Below are 17691 nucleotides of genomic sequence, written 5' to 3'. Positions count from 1 at the left end.
GGCGCCAACCCAGACAGGATGACCACATCAGTGACTCAACCCACTCAGGTGACGCACCTCCTCCAGGGACGGCATGAGAGAGCCCCAGTAAAGCCAGTGACTCAGCCCCTGTAATAGGGTTAGAGGCAGAGAATCCCAGTGGAAAGAGGGGAACCGGCCAGGCAGAGACAGCAAGGGTGGTTCGTTGCTCCAGAGCCTTTCCTGAACACTGATCAGAATCATAACACAGGTCAGTGTAGTGTGTTCTCAGTTACTGTATTATCCCCCAGGGGAACACTGATCAGAATCATAACACAGGTCACGACACACGCGGTACCTGGCACCTCAGGGTCACGACACACGGTACTTGGCACCTCAGGGTCACGACACACGCGGTACCTGGCACGTCAGGGTCACGACACACAGTATGTCACCTCAGGGTCACGACACACGCGGTACCTGGCACATTAGGGTCACTACACACAGGTGATACAATAACTGCCTTCAACACACATCTCACATATGCTGTCATCCAACATGAAACGTTACCCGTGAAGCAGAACTATTGCCCTTCACGGAGTTCAGTCTTAGAAGCTTGTGTGTCTGCATATGACTGCCTCATGCCCACTGACTCCCAATTATCCACCTGCCAAGATGGCTGAGGCAGCCATCTTGTACACAGCAGTCTACTGAAAACACAAACTAAACAAGTCACCCAAACTCACAACCTACCGTCACACCTCAATCACTAACCAGAGAGCAGCAGGGTCTGGTGGGTTTAATGGAAGGATCCCAGATGAGCCCCCATTATGTTACGCCTCTAGGAAGAGGGAACGCAACACCCTGCTACAACTCAACTCTCCGTGAAGTGAAAGAGGTATGGACTGTAGGTGTGAGTAAGGATGACAAAAGGCAGAGAATTTACCGTTTACTAGGAATTTATTCCTTCACACGGTAATATGGGGATAAGGGGCTGGACGGAACCAAAGCAAAGAAAGTAAATATCAAAGCCCCCTCTCCTATCTTACCTGCCTACCCACTACTTACCTAATTTAGCACCACCTGGTGCCCTAACCAAAATACAGGGGGTGGTCCGCCCAGGTCTTATCTAGTGTGCCTAGACAGTGAATATACTACGGGTATATGTATGCCCGCGGGCATCTTGCCTAAACACTCCCTAGGTGCCTTCCCCTTCCCCCTGGGAATAAATGAAACAGAATATTAAACAAGCCACTTCACAACAAAACTGAAAAAAACTAACTCAGGCCATTAAAGAAGCTCTGACAAAGCAACAAACACAGAACATACCAAAGCTGCTACCAACAACAACTAACATAGTACATACCAACGACCAACATGCTATACCCCTCAGCCATCAACCTCCTCTCTCAGCAATGATCTATATCACAATCAATCTCTCTGCAATGACCTCCCAGCAATGTTCTCTCTTCTGAACAGAACACTGGCTTTTATATACTGTAGCTTCAGAAGGCATTGGAAATTGGAGACAGCTGCGTCCTGACGAGGGGGCCAGGTCAGCTCTCCAATTAATCGTGGAGTTGACCAATCAGCTGCTGGGGGATTTCAGGAAGCCATCTCCTGAAACACACTCAAATACACAATCTACAACACAGAAACTGGGGAACGTAACAGCAACACATCCATGTTGTGTTCCAGCAGGCTGTGGCAGCGGCGGTGCCATCCTATGGGGATTACAGCTCTTACATGCAGGCTGTCAGTCAATACTACTGTCAGCCTCCGATGACCCAGCCACCTCCCCAGGTCTACCAGCACAGAGACCCTACCAAGGTACACTACAGCACAGTACACAATGTCACTGTTAAGACGCAGCGCACAATGTCACTGTTAATTAAGACGCAGCGCACAATGTCACTGTTAATTAAGACAGCGCACAATGTCACTGTTAATTAAGACAGCGCACAATGACACTGTTAATTAAGACAGCGCACAATGACACTGTTAATTAAGACAGCGCACAATGACACTGTTAATTAAGACAGCGCACAATGACACTGTTAATTAAGACAGCGCACAATGACACTGTTAATTAAGACAGCGCACAATGACACTGTTAATTAAGACAGCGCACAATGTCACTGTTAATTAAGACAGTGCAATGTCACTGTTAAGACACATAGTCACATGTCAAGCCTCTAATATCGGAACCGGGTCTTGAGAGAATACCAAGCCTCCAAAAGCCACACCCCAGATGTCCAAACCCTAGTTTGTCAACACCTCCAACCCAATGTCCCAGAGACTTCACAACTCCAATCTATCTTCTCTATGTATAAGCGTACACCATAAGGGTACACTATTAAGGTACACCATAAAGGTACAACAGTGCCCACCGAAACACTCCCTACTCCCCCTTCTTTCTCTAGATGTAATACACATTAACATCATCACTTAGCCTGTACCTTGGACTCCCATGTCCCAGCTTTCATCCAACACTGTCCAATCCCTGGCTGTAACCTCATACCCCAGCTCACACTATATCCCATTCTTGTCACGTCTCTCTCTGGTTGACTTTAGTGACCCCCGCTCTCCTACCCAAGCTACCCCTTCCTATAACCCCTCCCTGTACTCTTCTTATGCTCCCTCCTGGGGTATAATCTATCGTAGTAGTATGTCAGTGGCCCCCGGTGTGGAAGGCCTGTGGTATTTAGATGCTGGTGTGTTTATTTGGGGAGCATGACACTCCTCACCCCAACCCAGGACACAGATATCCTGCTGGGAGAGATTGTCTGTCCACACCAGAGCAGGTGTCGCGTCATAAGACTAAGGAAGTTGTGTGTGTGTGTGTGTGTAATAATAGGAGTTAGAGGTGAGTAAGCCCCTGAGTGAGCTTCTCCATGCATTCATTAACTGTTTGTGTGTTTGTTTTCTCTCTCTTTTTCTCTCTGTCTGCTAGGAGGCTGATGTGTGTAAGTCGCTGGGTGTGTCTCTCCATGCAGTCAGTAACGGCAGTGCCCAGTCGGTGCTGCCCACCGCGGTCCTGCCAGCCTACAGCACCATGCCTATGATGTCAGGCTTCATGGCCGCGCCACCTCACGCCACACACCCACCCAGCTCCACCACACACATCCAGAGTGCCCACGCCACCAATGAATGGAACCAGTACTACTACGTAAGTAACATGATGTCGATGGTGATGAACTTTCCGTTAGAGACACCGTACTCATTATGGCCAAACTCCAGGAACACCATGGAAGTTGGAGAACCAATGCAACTGCTATATTTAAACATTCTACAGTGATATAAGTAAGGAGTAGTCCCAATGAAGAGCCAGTACTAGGAGTAGTCCCAGTGTAGAGACAGTACTAGGAGTAGTCCCAGTCTAGAGCCAGTACCAGGAGTAGTCCCAGTCTAGAGCCAGTACTAGGAGTAGTCCCAGTCTAGAGCCAGTACTAGGAGTAGTCCCAGTCTAGAGCCAGTACTAGGAGTAGTCCCAGTCTAGAGCCAGTACTAGGAGTAGTCCCAGTCTAGAGCCAGTACTAGGAGTATTCCCAGTGTAGAGCCAGTACTAGGAGTATTCCCAGTGAAGAGCCAATACTAGGAGTATTCCCTGTGAAGATCCGGTACTAGGGCTATTCCCAGTGTAGAGCCACTACTAGGAGTAGTCACAGTGTAGAACCAGTACTAGGAGTAGTCCCAGTGTAGAGCCAGTACTAAGAGTAGTCCCAGTGTAGAGTGTCACAGGCCAGCTCATAGCCTGTGTCAAAAATGAGAGGGTCATGAACAACAGGTATAGGCCAATCAAAATGGTTATTTATTATAAGCCAAAATCTATTAACTTTAAACAAAGAAAAAGGAATGAGGTGTGAAAGTATCATAATGTAGGGTGTATGTAAAGTGCAGGGATGTGTGAATATGTGTGTGTGAATATGACTGAGTGAAAACTACGTAAAACAACAAACAAAACAGGATCATACCTGGAGGAGCAGAGAGAGAGAGAGAGACAAGAGTGGTTATTGAAGCAGTTTAAATACCCTGAGCCCAGGTGGCGCCAATCACTAACGACCCTCCTCTGCCTGCAGGAGGAACCGCCCCTGCAATGCAGAGGGGCCGTGACACCCCCCCCCCCCCCCCCCCCCCCTTCCCCTTAAAATGAGGGTCCCACCCTCAACCCAAATTTCGGCCCAACATATTCAAAACAATAAAAAGTTCCCCAAAAAGGAACCCGGTCCCGGCTCCTAGCAGTAGCCCCGTGTCACCCAGCTGACTGTCCACCCCTCAAACTCGGCAGCCCTGGTACCTGGGTCGCAATTTAAGAAGAGGCGCAAACAGCCCATAGGGGTCAGCAGAGAGAAGATACAAACTAAGTTAAAGGAGCACGGGACAGAGCATCAGCAATGATATTATCCTTACCACTAATGTGTCTAATATCAAGGTTGAATGGTTGCAAGAACAAAGCCCAACGCATCAGGCGCTGGTTGGGATTTTGCAGGGACCTCAGAAAAATAAGTGGGTTGTGGTCAGTGAACACAGTTAAAGGGGTCAAACCAGAACCAACAGACTTCGAAGTGCTGTAAAGCCCAAATGAGACCTAAAGCCTCCTTTTCAATTACAGAATAGTTTTTCTGATACTTATTAAATTTCCGGGATTAGAAACTGACTGGACACTCAACATTGTCATCATTCTCCTGGAGAAGCACAGCCCCAGCACCGATTTGACTCGCTTCTACCTGCAATTTGAAAGGTTTCTCAAAATTTGGTGCTGCCAAATACCTCAGGATAGCCTTAACTGCATCAAATGCCTCTTTTACACTGGGTGGACCAGATACATTCAGCCTTGGCCTTCAACAGATTGGTCAGTGGGGACACTACTACCGAAAAGTTTACAGAAAGCACGGTAGTACCCTGCCATTCCCAGGAAGCGCATCAGTTATTTTTTTGTGGAGGGCTGTGGGAACTGCTTCACAGCCTAGACCTTGGCTTCCACAGGACAGACAAAACCCTGTCCAACAACCTTGCCTAGGTATGTGACTGTAGCTTTGGCAAACTCACATTTAATTAATAGTCAGCCTGGCCCACACCAGTCTTTCGAACAGGGCTTGCACTCTCCAAACATGCTCCTCCCAGGAGTCTGAGTAGACAACCACGTCGTCCAAATACACGACAACCCTTCCAGACCTGAGACCACCCGATTCATTAGCCTCTGGAAGATGGCTGGAGCATTCCGCAAGCCGCAGGCCATCACTGTATAAGAGAACAAACCAGATGGAGTTATAAAGGCAGCAATCTCACAAGCTCTTTTGGTAAGGGGTACTTGCCAATATCCCTTTAAAAGATCAAATTTGCTAACATACTTTGCTGACCCAACTTGATCAATACAGTCCCCCATCATAGGAAGAGGGTAAAGGTCTGCCTTAGTAACATTGTTAACTTTTCTATAATCAGTGCAAGGTCTGAAAGTGGAAGACTTTTTGACCAAAAGACAGGGTGAAGCCCAATTTGAACAACATGGCTCCGCAATACCATTGTCCAACATATACTGCACCTCTGTTTCCAGTTTCAATCTCTTCTCCTCAGATACACGATAGAATCTCTGTTTGATATGCTTAGCATCTCTGGGTTTGCGATTAGAGTGTCAGAAAACAAAACAGGGTAGTTTCTAATAAGAGCTACCAATTCATCACATTTCTCAGAGTCTAAATGATCTACCAAAACCCCAAGGTTTTGCAAAGTCTGGGAGTTTTTCAACCGACCTTGTAAGACCTCATCCGAAACCCTAACGTCCTCCTCTTCTCATCCGCTCCACCAAATTAAAGCCACAAGATGCAGTGACTGGAGCAGCAGTCAACGCTGACCTCACCGCTGGAGTGCCTTCTACTTTGCTTAGATCACGGGAGTGATAACATTTTAACAGGTTCACATGGCATCATTTAGAGGACTTCCTATGACCAGGGGTTTCAATAAAATAGTTCAAATCTGACACTTTATGCAACACAGTATTTTGCCTGAAAAGGTGAACTTACAGGAGGCAGAAGAGCAAGTACACGATCACCGGGACTAAACTCACGCAGCTCAGCCTGTCCGTCATATTTCAGTTTCATTTTCCGTTGAGAGGATTTTAGTTTTTCTTTCGCCAGTTCACCAGCCCTATACAACTTAAACCTAAAACCATTTACATCGTCAATCAGGTTCTGAGGTGGTTCCTCAGGCAAACAACCATCCTGCAACACTGCTAAAGGCCCACGCACCTTATGACCAAACACTAAGTCTTCCAATGTCCTTCAACTAAACAGTAGCGACAGGTATTAGCATTAACCAGTGCTTTACGTCTTCCAGACCCAAACTTCTGCTGAGGCCTTTGGAAAGAAGCTCCAAAAAAAGGTGACCTACTATTCCTAGGAGTAAAGTTATTTTTATGGTACATGTCACTGTTTGACTCAAAATGTTAGCCTGTACTCATCTGCAAGGACTGCTGCATCACTTGGAGACTTTACGTTCATTCATGTATGCAGCAACCTGGTCAGACACACACATTTTGAACTGTTCTAACACAATCATATTAGCCAGACCCTCAAAAGTAGTCAAATCACGAACAAACTCAGAATAGGTTTGTGAATCTAACTTTTTCCTGTAACGAAAACGTTGACGATATGCCTCTGGCACAAGCTCGTAGACCTTCAGAACTGCTGATTTAACTTTAGCAAAAACTAAAAACGTTTGCTGCTCAAAAGTGAATGAAGGGCTCGACTGAAAACTTGCACCCTCACTACTAGCAGACTGACCCCAAAAAACACCATTTTCCCTAAGACCCTGCTTTAATCTAGTGTTAAGTCTCTTTGAGATTGTTGATAAAAAAATATATCTGATAATGTTCAGCAATTTCAATGAACTGCTCCTTAGTACACAACTCTAAGGCTACCTCTGAAGGAGCTTGAACAAAACTACTCAGAATGGAAGACATCTTCCTCAACCAATACAACTATTACAAATGCTCCAAAAAAAACAACTCACCTGTTGTCAGTCTGGGTTCAAGGACAGGAGCCACACCCCACTATCCTCCAAAAACAACTAACTGGCTCTGGTCTTCGTGAAGTCACATGTGGTGGAGTGGAAAAGACAACCAGAAACTGGCGGCCCCCCCCATAACCACGGAGGTGCTCCCGAGCAGATGTAGGGGAAAAGGGAAAGGGATGCTCTACCCACGTTCACTGCCACCTAAAACAAAAACACCACGAGCCTCCTATTGACACTCGCTGATAAGCCTGAACAGGAGAGGACTCCCACCTGAACAAAACCCAGAGTGAATTGCTAACCAAATTTAGCTACCAAGCTAACTGAACCAAAAGAACACATGGCTCTCAACGCTCTCTTCAACAATATTGGCCCAACCAAAACATCCCCTCAAACAAAAAAAATGTGGCAATCTGAACTAAACTAACCCAAGTTAACTACAAAACAATAATCAAATAAGCCAAATTACAAATAAACAAACGTATCAAAGACAATCTAGACAAAACCTTAACCAACTATGACAAAATGTTAAAGTAAACTAAAATAGTAAAGTAAGACTAAAGTACAATTAACTTTAACTTACGGATGAGCCCCCACTTGTCACAGGCCGGCTCATAGCCTGTGGCAAAAATGAAGGGACACGAACAACAATAGGCCAATCAAAAAGGTTATTTATTATAAACCAAAAACTATTAACTTTAAACAAAGAAAAAGGAATGAGGTGTGAAAGTATCATAATGTAGGGTGTATGTAAAGTGCAGGGATGTGTGAATATGACTGAGTGAAAACTACATAAAACTACAAAGGAACAAACAAAACAGGATCATAGCTGTAGGAGCAGAGAGAGAGAGAGAGAGAAGAGTGGTTATTGAAGCAGTTTAAATACCCTGAGCCCAGGTGGCGCCAATCACTAACGACCCTCCTCTGCCTGCAGGAGGAACCGCCCCTGCAATGCAGAGGAGGGGCTGTGACCAGAGCCAGTACTAGGAGTAGTCCAGTACTATCATATTATTAGTACTATTAGTAGTTTCTTAAACTCAGACACCCAGAACTAAAATATTGCGGAATTGCTTCAGATGCTCGATTAAGTTCTGGGGGAGACGTTTTAGAAAATATACTAATGAGACTAGCAAAGTCTCCATCCCTCTAAACATAGACTCTCAGCCAGGATCTGGTAAGTCTAGACGCATAATGTCCCCTTACGAAATACGAAAGATGCAAGCACCTGTGAAATTGTGACTTGTCCAAATAATCAGTGACATAAGTTTTCCATCCCACAGTCTGTCGACAGATGCTACTACCATTTATGTTACCTGCATTTGTCGACAAGAGATTTGTAGTGGTACTAGATGCATTATCCTGGACGGCCGTAGTAGCAGTGTGTGACGTTTGAGCGAGGGAGAGTAGGAGAATGAGCTGAGATGAGCAGACAGCCTAGTGGGTCGATTTACTCAGAGACTTGAGTTGAAAAAATGTCTCTTAAAGATTTACATCTACAGTACTAGTCAAAAGTTTAGACACACCTACTCATTCAAGGGTTTTTCTTTATTTTTTACTATTTTTTTCATTGTTAAATAATAGTGAAGACATCAACACGATGAAATAACACGAATCATGTAGTAGCCAGAAAGAGTTTTAAACAAATTAAAATATATCATGTAGTAACCCTTTGCCTTGACAGCTTTGCACACTAATGCCATTCTCTCAACCAGCTTCATGAGGTAGTCCCCTGGAATGCATTACAATTAACAGGTGTGCCTTGTTAAAAGTTATTTTGTGGAATTTCCTTCTTAATTGTCAGGAATCAAGGTAAGACGCAGGTGCAGACTGTGTGAAGTAACAATGTTTATTGTCACCACCGGGGCAGGTAAATGACAGGTCAAGGCAGGCAAATCAAATCAAAGTTTATTTGTCACGTGCGCCGAATACAACAGGTGAAATGCAACCTACTTACAGTGAAATGCTTACTTACAGGCTCTAACCAATAGTGCAAAAAAGGTATTAGGTGAACAATAGGTAAGTAAAGAAGTAAAACAGTAAAAAGACAGTGAAAGATAACAGTAGCGAGGCTATAAAAGTAGCGAGGCTACATACAGACACCAGTTAGTCAGGCTGATTGAGGTAGTATGTACATGAAGATATGGTTAAAGTGACTATACATACAGTGCCTTGCGAAAGTATTCGGCCCCCTTAAGTTAATACTTTGTAGCGCCACCTTTTGCTGCGATTACAGCTGTAAGTCGCTTGGGGTATGTCTCTATCAGTTTTGCACATCGAGAGACTGAACTTTTTTCCCATTCCTCCTTGCAAAACAGCTCGAGCTCAGTGAGGTTGGATGGAGAGCATTTGTGAACAGCAGTTTTCAGTTCTTTCCACAGATTCTCGATTGGATTCAGGTCTGGACTTTGACTTGGCCATTCTAACACCTGGATATGTTTATTTTTGAACCATTCCATTGTAGATTTTGCTTTATGTTTTGGATCATTGTCTTGTTGGAAGACAAATCTCCGTCCCAGTCTCAGGTCTTTTGCAGACTCCATCAGGTTTTCTTCCAGAATGGTCCTGTATTTGGCTCCATCCATCTTCCCATCAATTTTAACCATCTTCCCTGTCCCTGCTGAAGAAAAGCAGGCCCAAACCATGATGCTGCCACCACCATGTTTGACAGTGGGGATGGTGTGTTCAGGGTGATGAGCTGTGTTGCTTTTACGCCAAACATAACGTTTTGCATTGTTGCCAAAAAGTTCAATTTTGGTTTCATCTGACCAGAGCACCTTCTTCCACATGTTTGGTGTGTCTCCCAGGTGGCTTGTGGCAAACTTTAAACAACACTTTTTATGGATATCTTTAAGAAATGGCTTTCTTCTTGCCACTCTTCCATAAAGGCCAGATTTGTGCAATATACGACTGATTGTTGTCCTATGGACAGAGTCTCCCACCTCAGCTGTAGATCTCTGCAGTTCATCCAGAGTGATCATGGGCCTCTTGGCTGCATCTCTGATCAGTCTTCTCCTTGTATGAGCTGAAAGTTTAGAGGGACGGCCAGGTCTTGGTAGATTTGCAGTGGTCTGATACTCCTTCCATTTCAATATTATCGCTTGCACAGTGCTCCTTGGGATGTTTAAAGCTTGGGAAATCTTTTTGTATCCAAATCCGGCTTTAAACTTCTTCACAACAGTATCTCGGACCTGCCTGGTGTGTTCCTTGTTCTTCATGATGCTCTCTGCGCTTTTAACGGACCTCTGAGACTATCACAGTGCAGGTGCATTTATACGGAGACTTGATTACACACAGGTGGATTGTATTTATCATCATTAGTCATTTAGGTCAACATTGGATCATTCAGAGATCCTCACTGAACTTCTGGAGAGAGTTTGCTGCACTGAAAGTAAAGGGGCTGAATAATTTTGCACGCCCAATTTTTCAGTTTTTGATTTGTTAAAAAACTTTGAAATATCCAATAAATGTCATTCCACTTCATGATTGTGTCCCACTTGTTGTTGATTCTTCACAAAAAAATACAGTTTTATATCTTTAAGTTTGAAGCCTGAAATGTGGCAAAAGGTTGCAAAGTTCAAGGGGGCCGAGTACTTTCGCAAGGCACTGTATATGATGAACAGAGAGTATCAGCAGGGTAAAATAAGGGTTGGTGGGTGGCGGGACACAATGCAGATAGCCCGGTTAGCCAATGTACAGGAGCACTGGTTGGTTGGCCCAATTGAGATAGTATGTACATGAATGTATAGTTAAAGTGACTATGCATACATGATAAGCAGCGGCGTAAAAGAGGGGTTGGGGGGCACAATAAGCAAAGAGCAAGGAATCTTATGGCTTGGGGGTAAAAACTGTTGAGAAGCCTTTTTGTCCTAGACTTGGCACTCCGGTATCGCTTGCCATGCGGTAGTAGAGAGAACAGTCTATGACTGGGGTGGCTGGGGTCTTTGACAATTTTTAGGGCCTTCCTCTGACACCGCCTGGTGTAGAGGTCCTGGATGGCAGGCAGCTTAGCCCCAGTGATGTACTGGACCGTACACACTACCCTCTGTAGTGCCTTGCGGTCGGAGGCCGAGCAATTGCCGTACCAGGCAGTGATGCAACCAGAGTAGCAATGCTCTCGATGTTGCGGCTGTAGAACCTTTTGAGGATCTCAGGACCCATGCCAAATCTTTTTAGTTTCCTGAGGGGGAATAGGCTTTGTCGTGCCCTCTTCACGACTGTCTTGGTGTGTTTGGACCATTCTAGTTCATTGTTGATGTGGACACCAAGGAACTTGAAGCTCTCAACCTGCTCCACTACAGCCCTGTCGATGAGAATGGGGGCGTGCTCAGTCCTCCTTTTTCTGTAGTCCACAATCATCTCCTTAGTCTTGGTTACGTTGAGGGATAGGTTGTTATTCTGGCACCACCTGGCCAGGTCTCTGACCTCCTCCCTATAGGCTGTCTCGTTGTTGTCGGTGATCAAGCCTACCACTGTCTCATCTTCAAACTTAATGATGCTATTGGAGTCGTGCCTGGCCATGCAGTCATGGGTGAACAGGGAGTACAGGAGGGGCTGAGCACGCACCCTTGGGGAGCTCTAGTGTTGAGGATCAGCGTGGCAGATATGTGTTGCTACCTACTCTCACCACCTGGGGGTGGTCCGTCAGGAAGTTCAAAATCCAGTTGCAGAGGGAGGTGTTTAGTCCCAGGATCCTTAGCTTAGTGATGAGCTTTGAGGGTACTATGGTGTTGAACGCTGAGCTGTAGTCAATGAATAGCATTTTCACATAAGTGTTCATTTTGTCCAGGTGGGAAAGGGCAGTGTGGAGTGCAATAGAGATTGCATCCTCTGTGGATCTGTTTGGGCGGTATGCAAATCAGAGTGGGTCTAGGGTTTCTGGGATAATGGTGTTGATGTCAGCCATTACCAGCCTTTCAAAGCACTTCATGGCTACGGACGTGAGTGCTACTTGTCTGTAGTCATTTAGGCAGGTTGCCTTTGTGTTCTTGGGCACAGGGACTATGGTGGTATGCTTGAAAGGTGGTATGGTGGTATGCTTTTCAACTGTTCCGCCTTATTATTATTCAACCATGCTGATCATTTATGAACATTTGAACATCTTGGCCATGTTCTGTTATAATCTCCACCCGGCACAGCCAGAAGAGGACTGGCCATCCCACATATGCTCTCTCTAATTCTCTCTTTCTTTCTCTCTCTCGGAGGACCTGAGCCCTAGGACCATGCCCCAGGAATACCTGACATGATGACTCCTTGCTGTCCCCAGTCCACCTGACTGTGCTGCTGCTCCAGTTTCAACTATTCTGCCTTATTATTATTCGACCATGCTGGTCATTTATGAACATTTGAACATCTTGACCATGTTTTGTTATAATCTCCACCCGGCACAGCCAGAAGAGGACTGGCCACCCCACATAGCCTGGTTCCTCTCTAGGTTTCTTCCTAGGTTTTGGCCTTTCTAGGGAGTTTTTCCTAGCCACCGTGCTTCTTCACCTGCATTGCTTGCTGTTTGGGGTTTTAGGCTGGGTTTCTGTACAGCACTTTGAGATATCAGCTGATGTACGAAGGGCTATATAAAAAAAATAAAAAAAATAAATTTGAAACATGTTGGTATTACAGACTCAATCAGGGACATGTTGAAAATGTCAGTGAAGACACCTGCCAGTTGGTCAGCACATGCCTGGAGCTCACGTCCTGGTAATCCATCTGGCCCCGCAGCTTTGTGTACGTTGACCTGTCTAAAGGTCTTAATCACTTCGGCTACGGAGAGCATGATCACACAGTCATCCGGAACAGCTGATGCTCTCATGCATGCCTCAGTGTTGCTTGCCTCGAAGCGAGCATAGAAGTGATTTAGCTCGTCTGGTAGGCTCGTGTCACTGCACAGCTCGCGGCTGTGCTTCCCTTTGTAGTCTGCAAGAGTTTGCAAGCCCTACCACATAAGACGAGCATCGGAGCCAGTGTAGTATGATTCAATCTTAGCCCTATATTGACGCTTTGCCTGTTTGATGGTTAGTCGCAGGGCATAGCAGGATTTCTTGTAAGCTTCCGGGTTAGAGTCCTGCACCTTGAAAGCGGCAGCTCTAACCTTTAGCTCAGTGTGAATGTTGCCTGTAATCCATGGCTTCTGGTTGGGGTATGTACGTACAACCACTGTGGGGATAACGTCCTCGATGCACTTCTTTATGAAGCCCGTAATTGATGTGGTGTACTCTTCAATGCCATCGGAAGAATCCCAGAACATGTTCCAGTCTGTGATAGCAAAACAGTCTTGTAGATTAGCATCTGACCACGTTTTTGAATCAATTCCATCAAATGGAAAGGGAATGGTTATCAACTGATGTTTTGCTGTGGCGCAGGCCTAACATTCTTCTTTCACTACTGATCTGGCTTCATACTGAATCCATTCTAACCATAAGTTAGAATCCCCATAACCCATTTCTACCTCAATCACTTCCTTAAGATCTTTCATCTGAACTATCCACACCGGCCCTTGGCTCTGGACAACTCCACGGTCAGTATCTCCTTTGTCAGGGGATCTGCTTGTATTCTGGCTGACTATAGAGCTATCATCTGTCCTAACTTCTTCTATCCGGAATGGCACTAGGTTATTAACTGATACCCTTACTTTCACTATACTCCATCTTCTTCCATACAGGGTATGTGGATTTATGTTGCCCTCTCTCTCTGTGTGAGTTATAACCTGTTTCCATGAACTACACAGGGACTTGTACAGATATCTTCCATAATGGCTCATAGTCCTAGACTGCCAAGTAGTCAGAGACCCCATTTAGTCTACATAGAACTCCACTGAGACATCCTTCCCAATCTCCACTCTCACTTCCTGTTTATCCAGATCAAGTGATCACTTATGCTTGGTTAATACAAAATCCTCATCGTCTAACTATGTGTCAAGTTACCACCTTCTGAATTCTCAGATTGGTCATGGTGTATTTAGGAATATTGCTCCCAAAATAAGACCGCGCAGACCAATCAGCACTCCTGTAAAGCCCCACCCTTTCCTGTATCTGTGTTAGGGGCGTATATGTTTAATATAGTAATTGGTTGACCATATAGTGACCCAGTTATCAAAATAAATCTCCCCTCCGGATCAGATATGTTTTTGTCAATTATGAATGGAACATTTTTATGGATAAGTATGGCTGTGCCTCTACTGTTTGATTTGAAAGATGAGAAATACACCTGTCCCACCCAAGCTCTGCGGAGTTTGGCATGTTCAGCATCACAGAGGTGTGTCTCTTGTAATAGTGCGATGTCTGCTTTTTCCTTTTTTAGAGCACATAGTATCTTTTTTCGTTTTATTGCATGCCCTAGACCATGGCAGTTCCATGTCAATAGATTCAAGGTACTAGTCATCGTCATCGAGCAGTAATCGAACTTTAGTGCAAGTCATCGTTGGGTAAAAATGGATAGTAATTACAGCTGCGTTCACATAAAAGGAAAATAAATGGTGTACATAAAATAATAATCTCTGAACACCCCAGCCGAGTTCCCAAACAACTCGACACATCCCGTTGGATCTATTACCCCCCCGCTCAGTCTCAATTCTGTGTTCCGAATAAAACAAAAACCGGGAACAGTTAGCAACGCACAACGTCTCCCTCTCCCCTCCAAAGAAATGCCTCATCCTCTCCACCCCGCATTGAGTAAATAACATAGTTGCCCTCGTCCAGACCACAGTAAAAGAGGGGAGAAAAATAAAATCAATAGCCAAGCCTACATATACCTCCCCCGAGGGACATAGGGAACCCCAAGTAATAATAGCAACAACAACAAAAAAAAAAACAGGGAAATAAAAGTAGGCTGAAACATTAGTAGGCCTAGGTTAGGCTATAAAGCCCATCACTCTCAGTTAAAGGAAAATAAATATAAATTGGACAGCTATAATGACCTTTAGGGGGTGGGTCTCTGGATATCGGCTATATGTCGTCTTACCTCCTTTAGTAATGGCATTAATCGCATTTAGTCATTGGTCTGTTTCTCATTGGCCAGGATTGTCTTTCAAAAAACGTTTTGCCTCTTCGGGAGTTTTGAAGTGTCGCAAGGCTCCTTGGTGAAGAATCCTGAGCTCGTTTGGGTATTTGAATCCCCTGAAGATGCCTCGGTTAATGGAGCATTTCTTCACTTCGTCAAATTCTCGGCGCTGACAGGTCCTATTCCAGCTGACAGGTCCTGGTGTAAAGCGAGTTTGGCGTTTCCCACTGTGATGGTGTTGTTTTTCGCCGCCTGTAGGACTCGTTCGTGTCGGTGAATCTCAGGAAACGTATGGTGATTGGGCGCAGTGATTGTCTGGCTGCTGGTGGGGGCCTCAGTGCTCGGTGAGCTCTCTCGAGTTCTATGGGCCTGTCGGTGGACATGTGGAGCCACTCGGGAAGTTTGTCTTGCAGGTAGCGGATCAGTGGCATGTTTCCCTCTTCTTTTTCGCCCAGATTGAATAGAACACAATTATTCCTTCGCCCCCTGTTTTCCAGGTCCTCTGTTTTCTCTTCCAGATGCTCGATTTTCTTTTTAGCATATGCTATTGTTTCCATGGCATCTGTCAATAAGTTTTCCATGGATAGGATTCGCCCCTCTGCCTCGTCCAGGCGCCCCGTGTTTATGGTTATCTTGTTGATGATGTCAGGCAAAGCGTTTTCCAGGATTGTCACCTTGCCCCCTATCGCACTGAGCTGAGAGTTAATGGCATCTAATTTAGTGTTTAGTTCTGTTGGGATCTCAACTCAGAAAGGATGTCTTCGACAGAGTGCGAGGTTGGCATTCGTTGTGCCTCGTGGGGGAGCGGGTTCTCTTGCTCCTGGCTAATGGCGCTAGTTTTTTCTGAAGCTAGCTTCTTCTTGGAGGCTTTTTCCGTCGCTAATACTCGAGTCCGGGTAAAAATGTCACCTGTAGTGTCGCCTTTTGTAGCCGCCATGACTTTTTCTTACTAAAGCTAAATGAGTGTGAACTTGGAGTGGAGGTAAGATTAGGAATTGGAAACTACTTGTGCGGAGCTCTTAGTTCATGCGGCCATCTCGTCCAAGGGTCACGTGATCCCCCCAACCTTGCCTATTCTAAACAATGACTTAGGTAAGATTAGTAAATTATCCTTATGTTCTGTCGTTATCATGTAGGAGTGCCCCTTTCATTCTCTTATTAATCTCATATTCTTATTAAATACTTTTTTCTTTACATAGTTGAATGTGCTGACAACAAAATCACACAAAAATGATCAATGGAAATCAAATTTATCAACCCATGGAGGTCTGGATTTGGAGTCACACTCAAAATTAAAGTGGAAAACCACACTACAGGCTGATCCAACTTTGATGTAATGTCCTTAAAACAAGTCAAAATGAGACTCAGTAGTGTGTGTGGCCTCCACATGCCTGTATGACCTCCCTACAACGCCTGGGCATGCTCCTGATGAGGTGGCGGATGGTCTCCTGAGGGATCTCCTCCCAGACCTGGACTAAAGCATCCGCCAACTCGTGGACAGCCTGTGGTGCAACGTGGCATTGGTGGATGGAGCGAGACATGATGTCCCAGATGTGCTCAATTGGATTCAGGTCTGGGGAACGGGCGGGCCAGTCCATAGCATCAATGCCTTCCTCTTGCAGGAACTGCTGACACACTCCAGCCACATAAGGTCTAGCATTGTCTTGCATTAGGAGGAACCCAGGGCCAAACGCACCAGCATATGGTCTCACAAGGGGTCTGAGGATCTCATCTCGGTACCTAATGGCAGTCAGGCTACCTCTGGCAAGCACATGGAGGGCTGTGCGGCCCCCCAAAGAAATGCCACCCCACACCATGACTGACCCACCGCCAAACCGGTCATGCTGGAGGATGTTGCAGGCAGCAGAATGTTCTCCACAGCATCTCCAGACTGTCACGTCTGTCACATGTGCTCAGTGTGAACCTGCTTTCATCTGTGAAGAGTACAGGGCGCCAGTGGTGAATTTGCCAATCTTGGTGTTCTCTGGCAAATGCCAAACGTCCTGCACGGTGTTGGGCTGTAAGCACAACCCCCAACTGTGGACGTCGGGCCCTCATACCACCCTCATGGAGTCTGTTTCTGAACGTTTGAGCAGACACATGCACATTTGTGGCCTGCTGGATGTCATTTTGCAGGGCTCTGGCAGTGCTCCTCCTGCTCCTCTTTGCACACAGGCGGAGGTAGTGGTCCTGCTGCTGGGTTGTTGCCCTCCTACGGCCTCCTCCACGTCTCCTGATGTACTGGCTTGTCTCCTGGTAGTGCCTCCATGCTCTGGACACTACGCTGACAGACACAGCAAACCTTCTTGCCACAGCATGCATTGATGTGCCATCCTGGATGAGCTGCACTACCTGAGCCACTTGTGTGGGTTGTAGACTCTGTCTCATGCTACCACTAGAGTGAAAGCACTGCCAGCATTCAAAAGTGACCAAAACATCAGCCAGGAAGCATATGAACTGAGAAGTGGTCTGTGGTTATCACCTGCAGAACCACTCCTTTATTGGGGGTGTCTTGCTAATTGCCTATAATTTCCACCTGTTGTCTATTCCATTTGCACAACAGCATGTGAAAAATTGGGCGTGCAAAATTATTCAGCCCCTTTACTTTCAGTGCAGCAAACTCTCTCCAGAAGTTCAGTGAGGATCTCTGAATGATCCAATGTTGACCTAAATGACTAATGATGATAAATACAATCCACCTGTGTGTAATCAAGTCTCCGTATAAATGCACCT

The 17691-nt window shown here is 45.6% G+C and overlaps 1 protein-coding gene and 1 long non-coding RNA gene across 3 annotated transcripts in view; one reads left to right on the top strand and one right to left on the bottom strand.

The window, feature by feature from the left end:
• The window catches only part of raver2 (ribonucleoprotein, PTB-binding 2), a 195871-nt gene that overhangs the window by 174516 nt on the left and 3664 nt on the right, over positions 1 to 17691 (top strand). Inside the window, exons 13-14 of one of the 2 annotated variants that reach the window (XM_036978624.1) lie at positions 1660 to 1788; positions 2912 to 3127. In XM_036978624.1, the coding sequence (XP_036834519.1) occupies positions 1660 to 1788; positions 2912 to 3127 (345 nt within the window). Of the gene's footprint in view, positions 1 to 1656; positions 1789 to 2911; positions 3128 to 17691 lie in introns of both variants that reach the window. The other variant, XM_036978623.1, reaches the window with a different exon arrangement.
• LOC118964680 lies at positions 3757 to 7958 on the bottom strand. The gene is made up of 4 exons (XR_005051884.1): positions 7550 to 7958; positions 6967 to 7170; positions 5008 to 5199; positions 3757 to 3932 (listed from the first exon to the last, which is right to left on the bottom strand). It is a non-coding gene; the product is annotated as an uncharacterized LOC118964680 (long non-coding RNA).

This window comes from Oncorhynchus mykiss, chromosome 5 (genome assembly GCF_013265735.2).
Source record: "Oncorhynchus mykiss isolate Arlee chromosome 5, USDA_OmykA_1.1, whole genome shotgun sequence".
Taxonomy (NCBI): Eukaryota; Metazoa; Chordata; class Actinopteri; order Salmoniformes; family Salmonidae; genus Oncorhynchus; species Oncorhynchus mykiss.
This window is presented reverse-complemented; position numbering and strand designations above follow the sequence as displayed.